At 40.3% G+C, this 16265-nt stretch overlaps 1 protein-coding gene across 1 annotated transcript in view; it reads right to left on the bottom strand.

Moving 5' to 3' along the window:
* Nucleotides 1–16265, bottom strand: part of PKDCC (protein kinase domain containing, cytoplasmic) — a 36514-nt gene that overhangs the window by 12563 nt on the left and 7686 nt on the right. Inside the window, exons 2-5 of the mRNA XM_050314228.1 lie at nucleotides 8761–8883; nucleotides 5417–5688; nucleotides 1540–1619; nucleotides 582–689 (exon numbers count right to left, since the gene is read on the bottom strand). Of these exons, the coding sequence (XP_050170185.1) occupies nucleotides 582–689; nucleotides 1540–1619; nucleotides 5417–5688; nucleotides 8761–8883 (583 nt within the window). The remainder of the gene's footprint in view (nucleotides 1–581; nucleotides 690–1539; nucleotides 1620–5416; nucleotides 5689–8760; nucleotides 8884–16265) is intronic.

Raw genomic sequence — 16265 nt, 5'->3', positions numbered from 1 at the left:
CTTCATACCACAGTTTCAATAGCATGTAGAGATTTTATGAAAAGGATTCTATTATGCAGATTTGTTTTCATCCTGTCGTGTTTTTTATTTATTTTTTTTTTATTCTACTGCTAGCAGAATGAGGGACACACTTTTTTTCTCTTGCAAAGGAAGTAAAAATTTTATTCTTCCCACCTACAAGTGATTATGTTACAAGAAATTCCTTTAAGTCCTAGGAAATCCATGGAGGGTTACCACATCTCGGTTAGATTCTCTGCAATATATGTTTGGGCAGGTTCTGATATTCCCAACAGCAATGTGTGGATGTGATGAAACATATTTTCCATAAATCTGTCAAGGAGAGCAATGCTCCCTTTGGATTTCCTTGTTCCCATTACAGCCTGCTGACACCTACGGATGTCCAGCTACATCGTTCAGTGAGAAGAGTTTGAGAAAGCTCCAGAAATCAAAAAGCAGATAAAATACTATCACATGCCTCATTTCAAGGACCATTGAGCCCCATTTTCTGCACATTTGCCCCTTCAAGCCTCAAAATAAAGACAAAAGTCTCAGATTTTAAGTTTCAAGAAAGACAAATTTACCAGCTTTTGGCATCCGGGTTGTGTTCTGTAGGTATTCCCCACTCTTATACAGATTCAAAACTCTCTCCAGCTGAGCAGCTGTCTCATCTATTCCCCAGTGAAGTTCTCCTTTAAAGTTACAGAAAAAGAATGAGTTAGATGAGGAGCACCTTGCATAGGACAAAATGTGGTTGCATTTGAATAAAGCCCTAAGCATCAGAGCCCTGTGGTGCCCTGCTCCATGGCAGAGTTGTGATCTGGACATGAAATCCCAAAGTTACTACAGATCAGGTTTCACACCTGACATGACCCAGGCATGTCAGAGGCTGGCTTATCCAGCTGGGAACCCCAGGCCTGAGGGTAGAAAACACTGAGGTGAGCTCCCCCCAAGGGAGGAACTTCAGCCAATTACAGGGAACTCCAAACCTTTTCTTGTTAACTAGCTATAGCCCAGCATCATTCATTTCCCCCTTTGATGCACACTGGAACAATGCACTGAAAAACCTCTGAATCAGATGTACAGGCACATGCAACTACTCTTGTCTCAAAGGTACTACCTTGGTAATCAGTAAAGATCTATGGCAGTGTCACTTGCCTCTGGCTTCTGAGGTATAAACCACCACTGGTATCACTGGCAATGAGGATGTATTCTGGGTTTTACCATTAAAACTTTTCTTTTTAGGGACAGAAGTTCTTCCAGGTCCCACAAGGAATTGCATTCTGATGCAGTTCACCCCAGAGCACTGAGGTGCCAGGATGAAGCAAATACCTCTGTGAAGCTTAGATAAAATCTCAAAATGGGATTTCTCTGGTGTATGGGGCCCTTCTTGTCTTCTCTGTACAGAAGTAATTTTACCAAGGATAGAAAAACAATCTGGTTCTATTGCAGTGAGCATAAACACAGTACCCTTCCCATCTCAAACATGGTAGTCACACTAAAAAACTAAGTACTTGCCATTACTATGTTTATTGTGATTACCTGTTGCATTGACTATTTTATCCAGTAATGGTCTCAGTGAGGATGGAGCACTGTGTGGAAGAAGATAGGTAAAGAAAAACCTGCAACAGAAAAGTAACCCATATTGAAATTGGTTTTTAAAGAATTAAAAAGTGTCTGGTAACTCCTGAACATCATAAGGAATAAAATTCCTATAATTTATATGCCACTGACCTATTCAGGAAATATGATCATATTCTATAGTCAAATAAATACATAGCTGAGACTATTCACACAGCTGTCTGGCATACCTAGACTATGCTGTTATACACAAGGCTGCCTTGTACCTACATGTAAATGTTCCATTAATACAGCAATTTGCTGTGAAACCCCATAGATTGTGACTATTTGCAAAGCTGTCTGTACTTTAACAAACTAAAAGGATGCCATCAATCCCAGAAGTCTTGTTGGTTTTTTTTCAGACCTTCAAAGTGCATAAATTGTATTTCTGTTCATTTCAAATAAATGACTATTATTTTCTTTTCTACAGTTTTGTTAGACTTTAAAACTAATTGACAGGAGAAAGCCGCCTTCTATTGTTTTAACCCCACTGGAATACAGAATGTCCTCTTTATTCTCATCATTTATCTATATTCAAGGTGCATTCATGTAGGTGTTCATTGGTGGATGTACAATCACAGAATCACACACGCAGAATCACAGAACGGGTAAGGTTGGAAAGCACCACTGGAGGTCAGCTAGTCCCGCCTCCCTGTTCAAGCAGGGACCCCCAAAGCATGTTACTTAGGATTGTGTCCAGATGGTTTTTGAGTATCTCCAGAGAAGGAGACTCCACCACTCCACTTTAGTATTTTCAGTTACAAAAGAAAAAACAATAAGCCTTTACCATCATTTGTAGTACATTTAATTTCCATATTCTTCCTTTAACATTCTATTACTCTGCCAATATTACTACGTATTGCAACAAACTCAGTGTCACAGAAACCTAAGATGGAGATGGACAGTTCATGATCAACAATATAAACAGAACTATTGGACATAAACATTAGCTAAAGAAAAGAACACGAACACAACTGAGAAATTTCCCTGCTTCACATCTAACTTGCAAAGCAAACACTTTTTCATACACAGAGACCACATTGTCAAATGGAAACCCCCAGGGATTCATACTCAAGGGAGACCAGGAGATGCCTTACTTTAACACATATTAAAAAATTAAGTTACTGATAGCAAAAAATGATCATAGATGCAGGTATTATCGAGCTGACATTCTACTCATACAACGAATATATTTCCTTGAGATTATATCTCCCTTTTTCATCCCTCACAAAAAATAGTATTTATGATTTTCCCAACTGGGATTATCCCCTTGTAGGTTTCCTTAACAGTGAGTAGGAAACAGGTAATATAAATACATACAGAAATCTGAAGAGCAGTACAACATTTGTGATGAATAATTTGTCAGGTAAATTTTACCTCACTGTTTTTGCTCAGAGATTATCCCTAAAGCAGAGTCCAACTGATTGTGAATAGTTCTTTGCAAAAATTCAGTAGCTGTCATTTACTTTGCTAAATGCTGGCTGGAAGCAAGTCATGGAGGTTATTGCTTTTCCATGGTTACAGAAATATATGACTTGTTCTAATGCAAACACCCACATGAGAAATTCTGACATGTATAGACACTGGCGTCTGCACAACTTAATTGCAGAAACATTTGTTATTCATCGATTCCAGGGCCAGTGGCATCCCTTGTGATCTGCATAACATAGACTGTCAGATCTTTTTACATTTGTTCCTACAAATTGTTTCTTTTTGAGAACTATCTAATCTTAATTTAAGGATTGTAAATGATGGAGAGTTGGCTACTACTTCAAAATATTAATTATGCTTACTTTCAAAACTGTCCAGTGCTTTTGAAAACTGTTCCCCCAAACATCTGGATGAAAACCCATAGAGACACATTTGTGACAGGAGGTAACCATTTGAAAGTCATGATGGGCCAGTTCTTGCATAGTAGAGGTTTTTCCCAAATGTTTTCTCTCCATTAATTATTTACCTCATAAAGAAACCAGCTAGATAGACTAAGTATGCTTTCAAGGCTAGGGTGTGCTATGCTTTAAAATTACAGGGGGTTTACACATTATTCGACATATTGCTGCTTCTACCTAACAGCACCAGAAACCCTTTACTGAGGGCAACCTTTAAGCCGAGAACAAAGTGCATCCATGAAAATAAGAAATTTACTATCCTATCCCTAATGAAGTGAGGATTTCACCTTCTGAGACAAGTGCATAGGGTTTGTCCTAATGCCCTAGCATGGGTGGTCAGCACCTACCATAACACACATACACTGTTCAACAAAACCCCACTGTCTCTATCATATTAAGTTAAAACAGGAGCTGAAAACACTGGAGCACTGTGTGTGCAATACATGCTGGTGAGTGGTTCAAAGGCAATACTAAAAACTGTAATAGAAAAAGACCACTTCCTTCAGTATGACCAGCAACCTGCCACAAGCCCACCACACCGCAGACATATCCCTAACTTACCACCAAGATGGATGGGTGCCTACTAAAGGTTTCTTAGCCAGACCAGTAAAACAGTTTTAACTAAAAGCTAGCAAGCTAAGCAAGATCTTTAAGCCAAGCAAATGGAAATGGAAACTTTTGCAGGACACACTAAATACTGCACTGCACAACTGCAGATGGCTGTCATGTGGTGCAGCCCATTTCAGTGTGGTCAGCTAATGCAACACACATGCCAGTGAGCGCCTTGGGACCAAAGCAGAAGGCTCTCTTTGGAGCAGCCTCTCCTCACTGTGGTCTGGCAGGCAGTGAATGGCATGATATTTGAAAGGGAAGCCTAAGAAATGAGCACACCATCATGGCTCTACTCAGAGATTTCCATCTTCCTATCTGGATCAGACAAGGCAGCTGCCTGTCCCGGCAGTGCCCACCAAATGGAGCGGCAGCAGCAGGAGGAGCTCAGCACTGAGCATCCACTACTGAGTCCCTGGAACGCAGCAACACAGCTCCCCCAGCATCCCACTCAGCCCTTTGAGGGGAGTGATGGCCAGTGGGGAGAGCCAAGACCACAAACACAAAACCACTGCCCAGAAGGGCTCAGTTGTAAATCTGGAGCCCCCTTAAAGTGAAATTTCAAACATGGATGCATCAGCCGAATACCTTCCTCAGCGTGGCCAACCGATCCAGTGTGACCCACCATCTATGTGTCCCCCACTGTGAGCACAACAGTGGGAGTGAGTCTCCCAGTTCCTGCCCACAGAGACCAAGAGCTGGGAGGGGAGGGTGAAAAGACCATCTCTTGCTTTATAAGGTTTGGGCTTACACCCCAGATTTTCAGCAACTGAGGATGGTTTTGGCAGCCCTATGGCTGCACCAGGGCTGTTATCATCCTACCATAGCAGGCTTCAGCAAAGCAAGGAGCATTGAGCCAGAGTGCAGGATGTGAACTAAGCTCTAATTCTGTCCCTGAAACCAGCCCTTTACTCAGCTGGTGGTGGAAAACACGTGATGACCCTTCTTGAATCACACCAAAGAAGAGCTGCTGGAATTGTCTCACCACAGAGTTTGTGGGCCCCCAGCTCCACAAGTGCTTCTACTTCGCTACCATGAAAATCTCTACTTGTGTGAAGAATTCAGTCTGATTCTGTGTTGGCTGAAACCCACTGAGTGGTGAATCACACTCAAGAGTATGCAAAACTTTTCAAAAGTTATAAATGCTACATGTTTTGACAAATTAAACAATTCCTCACAGCTTCACTGACTCTTGGATGTTGGTTCTGAGACAGTATGTGCTTATTGAGAGGAATAACTGTAAAGAATGCTGGAGCTTTACGCTCCCTCTTAATTCTCTGTTACCTTATCCAATCACATACCTGTAAGCATTGTAGAGATTCCTCTTTTCATTCATACTCTGACACCGTCCCTCAACCGAACAGGGCAGGGTGAAGTTTCTCGCAGGGAATTCCATGAAGCAGTCACTGTTACTGGTGCAAGAGCTCTCCTCAATGCTGGCATCATCCAGATCTGTCACCTTCAGCTCCCCATCCACAATCACAAACTGCCGAGGACGAAAATCCAGTAATGTCACAGAGCCAAGAGGAGAGTGAGCCAAATAATGCAGAAGCCGAACTAAGCTGAGACATATCTGAAACACAAAAACATGGGTAACTTGCATTATTTTCTCAGTGTAAAGTATATAATGAAACCACTTTAGCTGAAGATATGTTCATAATTATATGACTTAATATAAGCATTATAATTTATCCTCAAAACTGTTGCAACCAAGGTATTTTTCACAGGATTAACATAGCTGATTGTAAAACCCTTAGAGACTTGAACCAAAAATAAGCTTCTTTACCAGTGCTTTCCCACACTATTCTTGAAGCAGGGCTCATTGTTGCTATTCTTACTTTTAATAGAAATAAAAGCACTAACTTTTAATAACACATTACACACAGGCCTTGACCACACAGTCTGATCCTGCTCTTTTACAAACTCCAGGTCTGGAAATTTTGGCTGGACTGCCCTGCACCCGTGCCTGGAGCCCCAACTGCAGACAGTGTCTGTATTGCCTCTGTACTGATCATGCCTTTTGACTGCTTTTATAATTTTTTTTTTCCACTGGTTCCTCTGATGTTTGGCTTTTGGTTTTTTCCAGGAGAGAAGGAAGCAAATTCCCAGAAAGAGGAGCTTCACAGCTCCTTTGTAACTCTTCACCATGCCTCAAGGTAGAACACATATATCTGTCTGCCTTGGTGGGTCTGTCTTGATGGACCCTCCCTCACACACCACTTTGAGGCTGTGGTGGAAGCTCTGCGCTGATGCTTCACTTTTCAATTGCAGGTTTGTAACTTGAGGAACTGTTATTAGACAGTAAATTCGATGAACATTGAACTCAGCCCCCTTACCAGAGTACTGTTTTCAATTCATACATTCCTTTAGAATCCGCTGTGTAACCTATTAATGCAAATGTAGCATTAATATGAGCACAGTTAAACACTGGAATTTTTATTTTATGTATTAAATTAATAACAGGTCTTATTCAGTCTAGCAAGCTTTTTACTGTTTATACATAATCTTTGTTTTCTGTTAAAATACAATGTTAAGGGCATATGCATTAAAGGAACCAAATCCAAATTTAATCTTGGGGCATAAATGATATCCTCAGGGGAACACCTGAACACATCCTTGATAAGAAAGCTGAGCATATCTGAAACCATCCCTCACAGACCCATCACTTGTGGGACTTTAGGACTATCTCATGCTTCTACATACTCATTCTCCTGGCTGACCAGACAAGAACATTTTTCTCCTACTTACAGGATACCATAGTTCACATGGAAATGCTTGTAGGTGTAGATAGGTCCAGTTATGGAATGCCAAACTTGACCATGCTTTACTCCCTCTGGAAGGACACAGTACTCATGTATGTGCTATCCCTCACTACACTGTATAGAAAAAGCGTATCCAGCCCAATCTAGCCTATAATATACATATCTCCAATTGGCAACAAACCCAGGACTTGAATAAAAAAAGCTTGAATAAAAACACAGGTTGTCATCTGAAATTATTGCCTTTACTCAAATGCCAAAAAGTCCCTGTTCCTGCACCAGCAACCTCTGTGACCATCCCCATCAGGCTCTGCTGTGCAGACCTGCTGCCAGGTTGAGACTGCAAATGCCCCCATACAACAAGCTTTAAGCACACAGATGAAGGCTTTGCTCTGTATCACACATCTCTGGCTTACTCAGATTACTGCTGAGCTCCTCAACACAAGGAAATTATATCTGTAGGAATAAGGTCATGTATTTACGCAGCCTCTTAAAGGACTGGATCACAAACAAATCTCACATATCAAGAAGACACAATTTTATTTCCTTCCTCTTTATGTTAGTTGCATCCTACACAAACTAATGAGCATGACTTCATTACAGTAGTCACAGGAACGTTTCATCTGTAATTCTACCTCTGTGAATCAGCTCAGCACCTTCATCTCCCTTTGCAATTGCTCATTCAGAAATATTCATTCTGGAAGGAAACTTCTCTGTTTATTACCCATAATCTACTATATCTCTTGGTCATTTACTTAGTACATAATTGCTGTCACAGTCCACTACTTGTACTCCCTGGATGAGAAGAGCCAAAGGCAGGTGATTCTGTATTTTGGGAGCCCTGATGAGTACCTGTACTGCTTATCAAGACCGTGTTTCTTTCAGGAAAAGGGAGCTGAAGCTTAGCACGGGGAACACACTTGCTTCAGCTGTATCAGTAAAATAAACTCTGCCGGGGAACGTTCCTGGGCACAGAAACTTAATCTCACATGCACACTGGCTAGCAGGGTCTCTGTCCTGGGTCTGACTGGGACCAAGGTTGTTCTCCCACACTGTCCCCAGACACGATCCAGAAGGCAGCACGGCCCAGGGACCATTTCTGACAGGCATCCTGCTTGCAGCCTTCAGAGAGTGCAAGAATTCAATAGCGCAGACGTGGGCTGCACCTTGCTGTTTCGACTCTGAGATCAGTCAGGCGCACTTTTAATTTTCTGGCACAGATGCAGCCAAGCAATCCAAAGTGTTTTAGATGAAGACTGCTGCTGCCTTTCAACGTCCTAGGGAGTTAACTTCAGACAACGACACATCCCAACATACATCAAGCGAGACAGTGCTGTCTTGATCAAAGCATTGCTGCAGTCTGGCTTCATTTTGGACAAATTAAGTGTGACCTTCATGCTCCTGGTAAATTGCCAACGCGGTGGACAAACTGGGTTTGAGATTTGTGTACATTTATTTCACTCTTCCTCCACTAAAAAACTAACAGAGCAGGAAGCAGTAGAAAACAATTATAAAACAAACCTATGATAAGGATCAGGAGAGAAATATAACATCCTTCTATTGTTTAAATCCCAGTTGCAGAGCACAATGCTCAAAGCCAAAAATCCTGGCCCTCAAGCTTTAACAAGAAAGAAATAATTGAAGATATCATGTAAAAACCATATAACTGGCTACAACTAAATAACATCGATAGACAAAATAGCACAGTATCTTAAACACTGCAGAAAGGGAGTGCTAAATACTGTTTCTAAATAAAGATGTAATCATATGCAAAACAAACATTTAATGAATGTGAATTGCACTGAGTAGTACATAACCCTTGCTTCATAATATAATTTTGTATTCCTCGTTCTCTTAAGAGTCCTTATAATACAGTTGTTACTCACCCGAAATCTGTCTTCCCAGGAAGTCTGTAAAAGCTGAATCATCTCTAAAGGTGAGCCCAGTTCAGTGATGGTCGTCAGTGTGTCTGGGATGTCATTGCTGTCTTGGTAGCAATAGCCATAGAGCTGAAAACAATCACAACCAGGCAATATCAGTGTAATGTACCTCAGTATGTGGATTCCCAAAGGAGGTTTTGAGCAGGTTTTCTGCTAGGACTTGTGACCCTACAGGGGGCCCATGCTGAAGCAGTTCATGAAGAACTGTAAACTATGCGAGGGACTCAACACTGGAGAATTTCATGGAGGACTGTCTCCCATGGGATGGACCCCACACTGGAGCACCAGAAGAGTGTGAGGAGTCCTCCCCGCGAGGAGGAAAGAGCTGCAGAAACAACGCGTGATGAACTGACCACAACCCCCTTTCCCCATGCCCCTCTACTGCTCAGGAAAGAAGACAAGGAAATCAGGAGTGAAGTGGAGCCCAGGAAGAAGGGAGGAGTGGGTGGAAGGTCTTTTTAAGATTTGGTTTTATCTTTCATTACCCTACTCTGATTTTATTGGTCATAAACCAAATTAATTTTTCCCCAAGTTGAGCCTGTTTTGCCCATGACGGTAATTGCTGAGTGATCTCTCCCTGTCCTTATCTTGGCCCATGAGCCTTTCTTTATATTTTGTCTCCTCTCTCCAGCTGAGGAAGGGAGTGAGAGAGTGGCATGGATGGACACCTTGCATCCAGACAGGGTCAACAAACCACAAACATATAAGACCAAAAAAAAAGTAATAATTTAAAATGTCAATGAACGCAGAAACAGATATTGCCACTTAACTATACCTGATGGACTTCTGTGTACAGTATCATTAAAGCAGGGCAAATACTCCAAAATACTATCTGCCAGTAGTTTCTAAAATTTAAAAGCATTTAAATGACAATTTCAGCTTCAGCTTCTTCTTTTATTTGCTTTCCAAGGACATTTGAATGATTTTTACTTGCACAAATAATTGCACAAGGAGAATATTTAAAGACCATGGAGAAGAGATGTCTTGCTTTATACGGAGTGGGACAATGAAGGGCAGGGGGACAGGCTTTTACAAACTCCCTGCCAAGCCCTGACAGAGAGCCTGTTAAATGAGCCTGATAAAGATCTGATCGCAACTTTCCAGCCAGAATAGCATGCACATGAAATAAAATTAAATGTAATCTCTGCCCCCAATCAAATAAAACATACAGTAAAAGGGCCTGTGTGAAAATGCAGCATTAAAAAATGCCCTGTTGCTGTTGCTCTGCTGCCTTGCCTTGAGTAATTTGATTTTTCAAACCTCTTTTAGTTAAAAAGCTCAGGAACGATGACAGGGGGCTCCTCTGTGCTGAAAGGACTCAGATATGGCCCTGCAGAAGAAGTCAGGTTCATGCAGATCAGAACAGGGACCAACACTAAATCATGAGGAAAGTAGAGCCAGACCAGCGAGTGCCATCGCTGGAGGGAGCGAGCTGAGGCTGCACACAGCCCTTCTGAGCAGATTCCAGTACCAAGCACATTCTTACGGCTTGTGACCTTCCCAGGCAGAAAAGCAAAGACCAGGCTAAAGTCAGCAAATACGGGATTTGTTATGAACCACACTGCTAGTTTTGACTGTAGCTGTCTACATTTAAAGGAAAAAAGGGTGCCAGAAAATGTAAAAGAAGTAAACAATTTTTCTTTTTGGTGTAAAAATGGCACTGTATTTCAAAACAGCTGCTTAAACACGGACATTAACCTAAACAAAAAAAAAGAGCTAGAAGATTTTATTTTAAAACATGCCAAAAAGAGAATTTGTGATAGATGCCAACATGAACATTTGAAGTACGAAAACAGACCTTTGTCTTTACTGCCACAACCATGACAAAGATATCAACAGCAATAATTTCTTAATTTAGAGCCATTCAGACCAGACTTGGGTTTGTAACTTATCATCTCTGACACCATTTTTCTGCAGCTTAGTGACAGGAGTTAAATCTTTGTGTGCTAAAAACTATCTTGGAGAATCACATCAGCACAGTTGTTTAAGCCTTCTGAGCTAACCAAAAATTAAATTAAATAAAATATTTAATACAATATATATTATTTTCTCAGGGACAAGTTGGATTCTGTGGTCCTTACCAACTATTTCACATCTCTCTTGCATGTGGGCAGACTAAGGAGGCAGGATGAATCTCAGTAGGTTTGAAAATCCTCACTTCTGAGTGTCAAAATCTATCATCTTTCTCTATCAGCTGCAGAATTCAGCTCTTGTCTTTAGCACAGTAATACTATCCATTGGGGAAAAAAACCATAAGGGAAATCAGCAAGCAGTCCAGGCTGGGAAATAACAGTATTGCAATAACTGTTGGTTCAAAGTAACACTGAGTACAAAAAAGGTATCAGTCTTCATTAGACGTTCTCAACACTTGTGAAAACAATTTGGGGAATAGAAATACAGAAACCAAAACAACAATTACCCATTCGTTTTGATTATAAAAACATAAAACATATATGTTGGTGTACACAAAATATTAACAAATTATTCTTACTATCAATTTATGTGTAGATTATCACATAAGTAGAAATTACAGTACCTATTTGCCTCTATTTTATCTCAATTAATAAATGTCAATAGTAATAATAATGATTTAAGTTTGCTCTCAGAACATTACTCGTAAGCAAATCTTTCATTCGAGTGTCCAATTTGTACCTTGGCAAAAGTCTTCACTGCCCGAGTGTCTGATTCAGTTTTGGCTTTATACTAAATTGCTCTTTATTCTCTCAAGAAAAATTTTTTGCACAAGTACTCCTGAATTTAATCAGCCTGACATGGTGAAAAACACATTACTGGGCAAATTAGTATAGGTCTAACTCAAAAAATTTGTAATCTAACCTGAGCTCCTTATTGCTTTTACTTAAGCGAAACCTCTCCAGATGCAGTGTTATTACATAATTATATAGAGTTATAAAAGCACAGAAGTCTGAGATATAATGGATTTATTGGGATGCATTTATATTTTTCTAAACAAACTCCTGAAACTAAATGTAAAAATGCATATGTAATTACATGGCCATATTTATATGTGCAATTACCATGATTACAAACTGGGCAAGCCCCAACAGCCAGCTAAACATCTAAAATGGTTACGTTTATTCCCTCCTGATGAACCAACACCCAGTAGATAGATGTTTCAAAATACAGAATATATATGTTTATATAGATGTAAATTATTCCATAAAAGATGGAAATATTTTGCATCTATATAAATATATATATTCTGTATACTTGGGCAATTCATTTAAGAAGATGGCTTACACAACACCAGAAACAAGTACAGAGGTACTACCCAAAACACTTTTTTTTTTTTTTTTAACTTCCTTTTGTTTTTGTCCAATCCATTTTAAGGTCAGAAATGAGACAGAATGGTTTGTATTCCCAGACAGTGAAGTAAGAAACAGATAGCTGGTGCATAAAATAACAAGAAAAATAACCACACGGGGAAACTGAATATAGCTGGAAGCAAAAGATGAGCCAAAATATCTTCTCTATCTGAAATTCTATTATGTTGGACATCATTCTCAGCGTCACAGAGCTACACTTCAGACATATTCAAGAGTGATGGTTTTCATACACTTTAACAGCATGGTTTCAATTAAGTGAATGGAAAGAAATACAACCCCACATCTTTTTGCTATCTCGAGTCACTGCATTTAAATGCCATCCCGATATATTTTTGTGTAGAATCTAATAGCAAACACTCACCATACAGGGATGCTTTTCTGTCTGTTTAGAAAAACGTACACCAGACATGAAATGTTGACCTGTTCTCACATCATGTGCTGTAATTCATTTTGAGTAGCCCTGTTTACTGAACTAGTCCCTCAGCGTTCGGATTTTCTCGGTTGTAAAGGCTCAGTCGTGCATCAGTCTTTCTGCACCCAAAAATCCCACTGACTACCAACAGTTTCTAGCACATTGGGCACAGAGGGTCAGCTTCTGTGAAAGTTGTATTGAATTGTAGGAGCCTATGTCCCTACAGCCGGTCAGTTTGCCTCCCTTTACAATTCCCTTTTACTACAAATTAAGGGGACAGAGGTGCCCCTTTCAGAGGAGCTGGGGCAGTGGGGGAGGGCAAAAGCAGAGGTCATCCTCTACACAAAAGCCAACATGCTTACTGAATAAAAACACAAAATAAAGAAGCTTATTAAGCTGTCATCAGCTGGGTAAGTCTGTGCAAACGATGAGCCCTCCTGCATTGGTGTAGGCACCCTGGCCAGACTTTCAGAAAAACAAATGTCAAGCAAAACCACCGCCAAAGTGTTACATTTCATTTATGGAGGTTGCTCAGTTGGGAACAGTAGGACCCACCTTTTCTAACTCGGGTCTCCAAACACTTTCCCTAGCTGGGGCTCTGTCGGCTAAAGCTTGGCTCTGCTGCCAGGCGGTGACAAGATCACTGCCCTGGCTGCTGGAGGACAAAATGCCCCTGTATAGACCATGCCATTTCCCTAAAGGTTACAACACACTGTGAATGTTTTTCTTTTTCTACAACCACAAGAACTGGAAATTTCCCCTTTTTTTCTTTAATGAACATGAGATTTCCATGAGTCCAGGAATGAGAACTTCAAGTATACCGCTACCAACTGTAACATAAGTGACAGGCTCAACTGCATTACACCAGAAGTAATTTTCAGAATCTTAATTCCCTTTTTTTTAATTTGGACTTGCCTACACTGACTACAAGTGCTGCCCACAATGGAGAAGTGCAATAAAATAAAATCTCACTTGTAGGAAGAGCAACAGTAGTCAACACTTGACACATCCTTTCTTTTCAAAAATACATGGACACAGGGTTACTTAATCAAAACTGGTTGTGTTGAGATTGTATTTTGAACTGCTTCAGTGCCCAGGGGAAATAAAAAGTTCCCACTGGTACTGGTAGCCTTTTGATGAGCCATTTGCTTGAGCTGCTATGTTTCAAAACCAGAACAGCACATTTTACAAGCTACTTTATTGCTAAGTGAATGTAATATTTTTACGCAACCAGTCCTTGGATTCACCTTTCATCCCTGGAGCACTCAAACAGTCCCTGCGAGAGCAGAAACCCCCAGCACGGCCTGATACAGCTATGATTTACCAATACATGATTTGAGACATTTGTGTCACTCTAAGATCTATTAATAACTCATGTTTTAAATATTTCCCTTCATTGTTCATAGTATTTACATACATATACACACAAGCATATATCTATGTATATATGTGTGTATATATGACAAGTATGTGTATGTGTGTTTTGATATCAAATGTATACATGACATGTACTTTAATATGTTTTATATATTTTTAAAAATATATATTAAAATACTTTTATACATTGCCCTACCTACTCAGCCCAAAAGCACCTGCAAACCTGTAACATGCATCTCTCTGGAAAAAGGATGAGTTCCCTGAAAAGTCTAAACTTAATAAAGATCAATCCAATGTCAACTTTCCTGATAAGAATATAAAATTCTAGGCACATAAGAAGTAAATTGATTTTCCTCCACTGAAATCCAGCAATCAAGCCCCACAGAGTGCTGAGTTTCACTGGAAAAAAGACTTCCATACAGGGTATCCCCAGCACCATTCAGAACCTTTTGAGAGCAGGACCCAAACTGTGCACTGATAGCTGTGAGACAGGATTTCCTTGGCTGCTGGATACTGGAACCTAGAGCAAGCAGTGGGGGACTTAAATACTAAACTCTAAATTCACAGTTCTGTCTAGGCTTTTGTTTATAAATGTATTACTATGATTAGCACTAAACTCCAGAAGAACTAGAAGGTACAAGAACCTCCCACCTGGCACTGTTAGTGAACATGTAATTAAACATTTTCATTAACAGAAAAATTGGAATGTAGTACTTAGAAACAGAATTCTATGTGTATCTAACCATATCTGTCAGTATATCCATAGAGGCCCACAGATATCTCCATATATTTCATATGTATATGTGTGTATACATATCCATACATACCTGCTGCTCTGACACAGATTATGTTGGCTATAATCTTATGATTTAGTAACATTATCTCCCTTTTACTCTCCCTGCTTTCCTTATACTCTGAAGTGGAAAATTCTTCTACTAAAAACATTTACAGGACTTTGAATTTGCATTGCACTGCACAAGCTCAAGGCCCAACCCTGCAAATATTTAGTCACACAAGCAGCCTACTCTTGTAAAGCCTTCCAGTGAAGACAAATAGATCACTCACACAACCATGAATTCAATGGAAACAGGCTAATATCACTGGAGGCATAATTCAGTATCTTGTAAATAGACAGATCAGAAGCTCCCCTCACCTCCACCCACAGCCACTGCATTCAGTTCCACTGCCCTGCAAATTTAACCCTTTAACATGACATGATTTTGCATTACAAAACTGTCAAATAACTTCTGTGCATCATATGTTCAGAAAAACTTGTCTTGAGTTCATTAACATAAATCCATCTGTGTAATTTTTGTTTCACAGGTATCCAAGTGATATCATTATGTACTTTATCATGATGACCTTTAAAGTAAGCCTGGAGTGTCTCTGCAGCTACATAGTCCTAGAAAAAGGTAAGTCTTTCCAAACTAAGCTGTTCCCAATTTGGTCTAAAACAATAAAAAAATACCCATGTTTGGTGTTTATTACCTAAACTGAGCAGTTCACCTGAGTGCAACAAAAAATAACAACTCCTTTAAAATCAGTCTAGAGTCAGTGTTAGTGTTAGCACAGTGCCTGAGAGAACGAGACCTTGTCAAGTTTTTTGTGGCCATCACAGAAATTAAAAATAGCAATAGAAGTTAGATGTCACAAGGCATCTACCTGAACCATCAGATGACTGTTTTGGTACAAAAATCCACAAATAAGATCTTTAAAAAATCCCAGCTTGCATATTTGAGACAGACACTTCACAAACGAGGGCTGGAACACTTCCTAGCATGGCCCCAGCTAATGCCTGAATACACCAACGCTCTCTCTGTCCAGGCAGCAAGCAAAAGGCCACAGGAGCAGAGCTATTCCAGCCTTGGTATATCCTTCCAGGGATCATATCCTGCCTCCCTGGCCAACCACCACAGACGCGCCTGCCCTTTCCAAATAGAGCTGCAGCTAGAAGACAGAGCATGTACAAAAGGGCCATAATTACCTGATTCGAGGATAGGATCAGATCAGATAGGATAGGATAGGATAGGATAGGATATTTCAGTTGGTCAGCTGGAAGAGACATGCAATGATCACCTAGTCCAACTTGCTCACCATTTCAGGGCTGACCGAAAGTTAAAGCACTTTACTAAGGGCATTGTTGAAATGCCTCTTAAATACTGATGGGCTTGGGGCATTGATTACCTCTCTAGGAAGCCTGTTCCGGTGCTGGATAACCCTTTCTAATGTCAAGTCTCAACCTTCCTGGGTGCAGCTTTGAACAATTCCCACATGTCTTATCACTGGATACCACAGAGAAGAGATTTACCTAGCTACCC

The sequence above is a fragment of the Myiozetetes cayanensis genome, unplaced genomic scaffold (genome assembly GCF_022539395.1).
Source record: "Myiozetetes cayanensis isolate MyiCay16 unplaced genomic scaffold, myiCay2020 scf2-11, whole genome shotgun sequence".
Classification (NCBI taxonomy): domain Eukaryota; kingdom Metazoa; phylum Chordata; class Aves; order Passeriformes; family Tyrannidae; genus Myiozetetes; species Myiozetetes cayanensis.
Note: the sequence above shows the minus strand (reverse complement) of the source record. Positions and strands in the feature narration are given on the sequence as shown.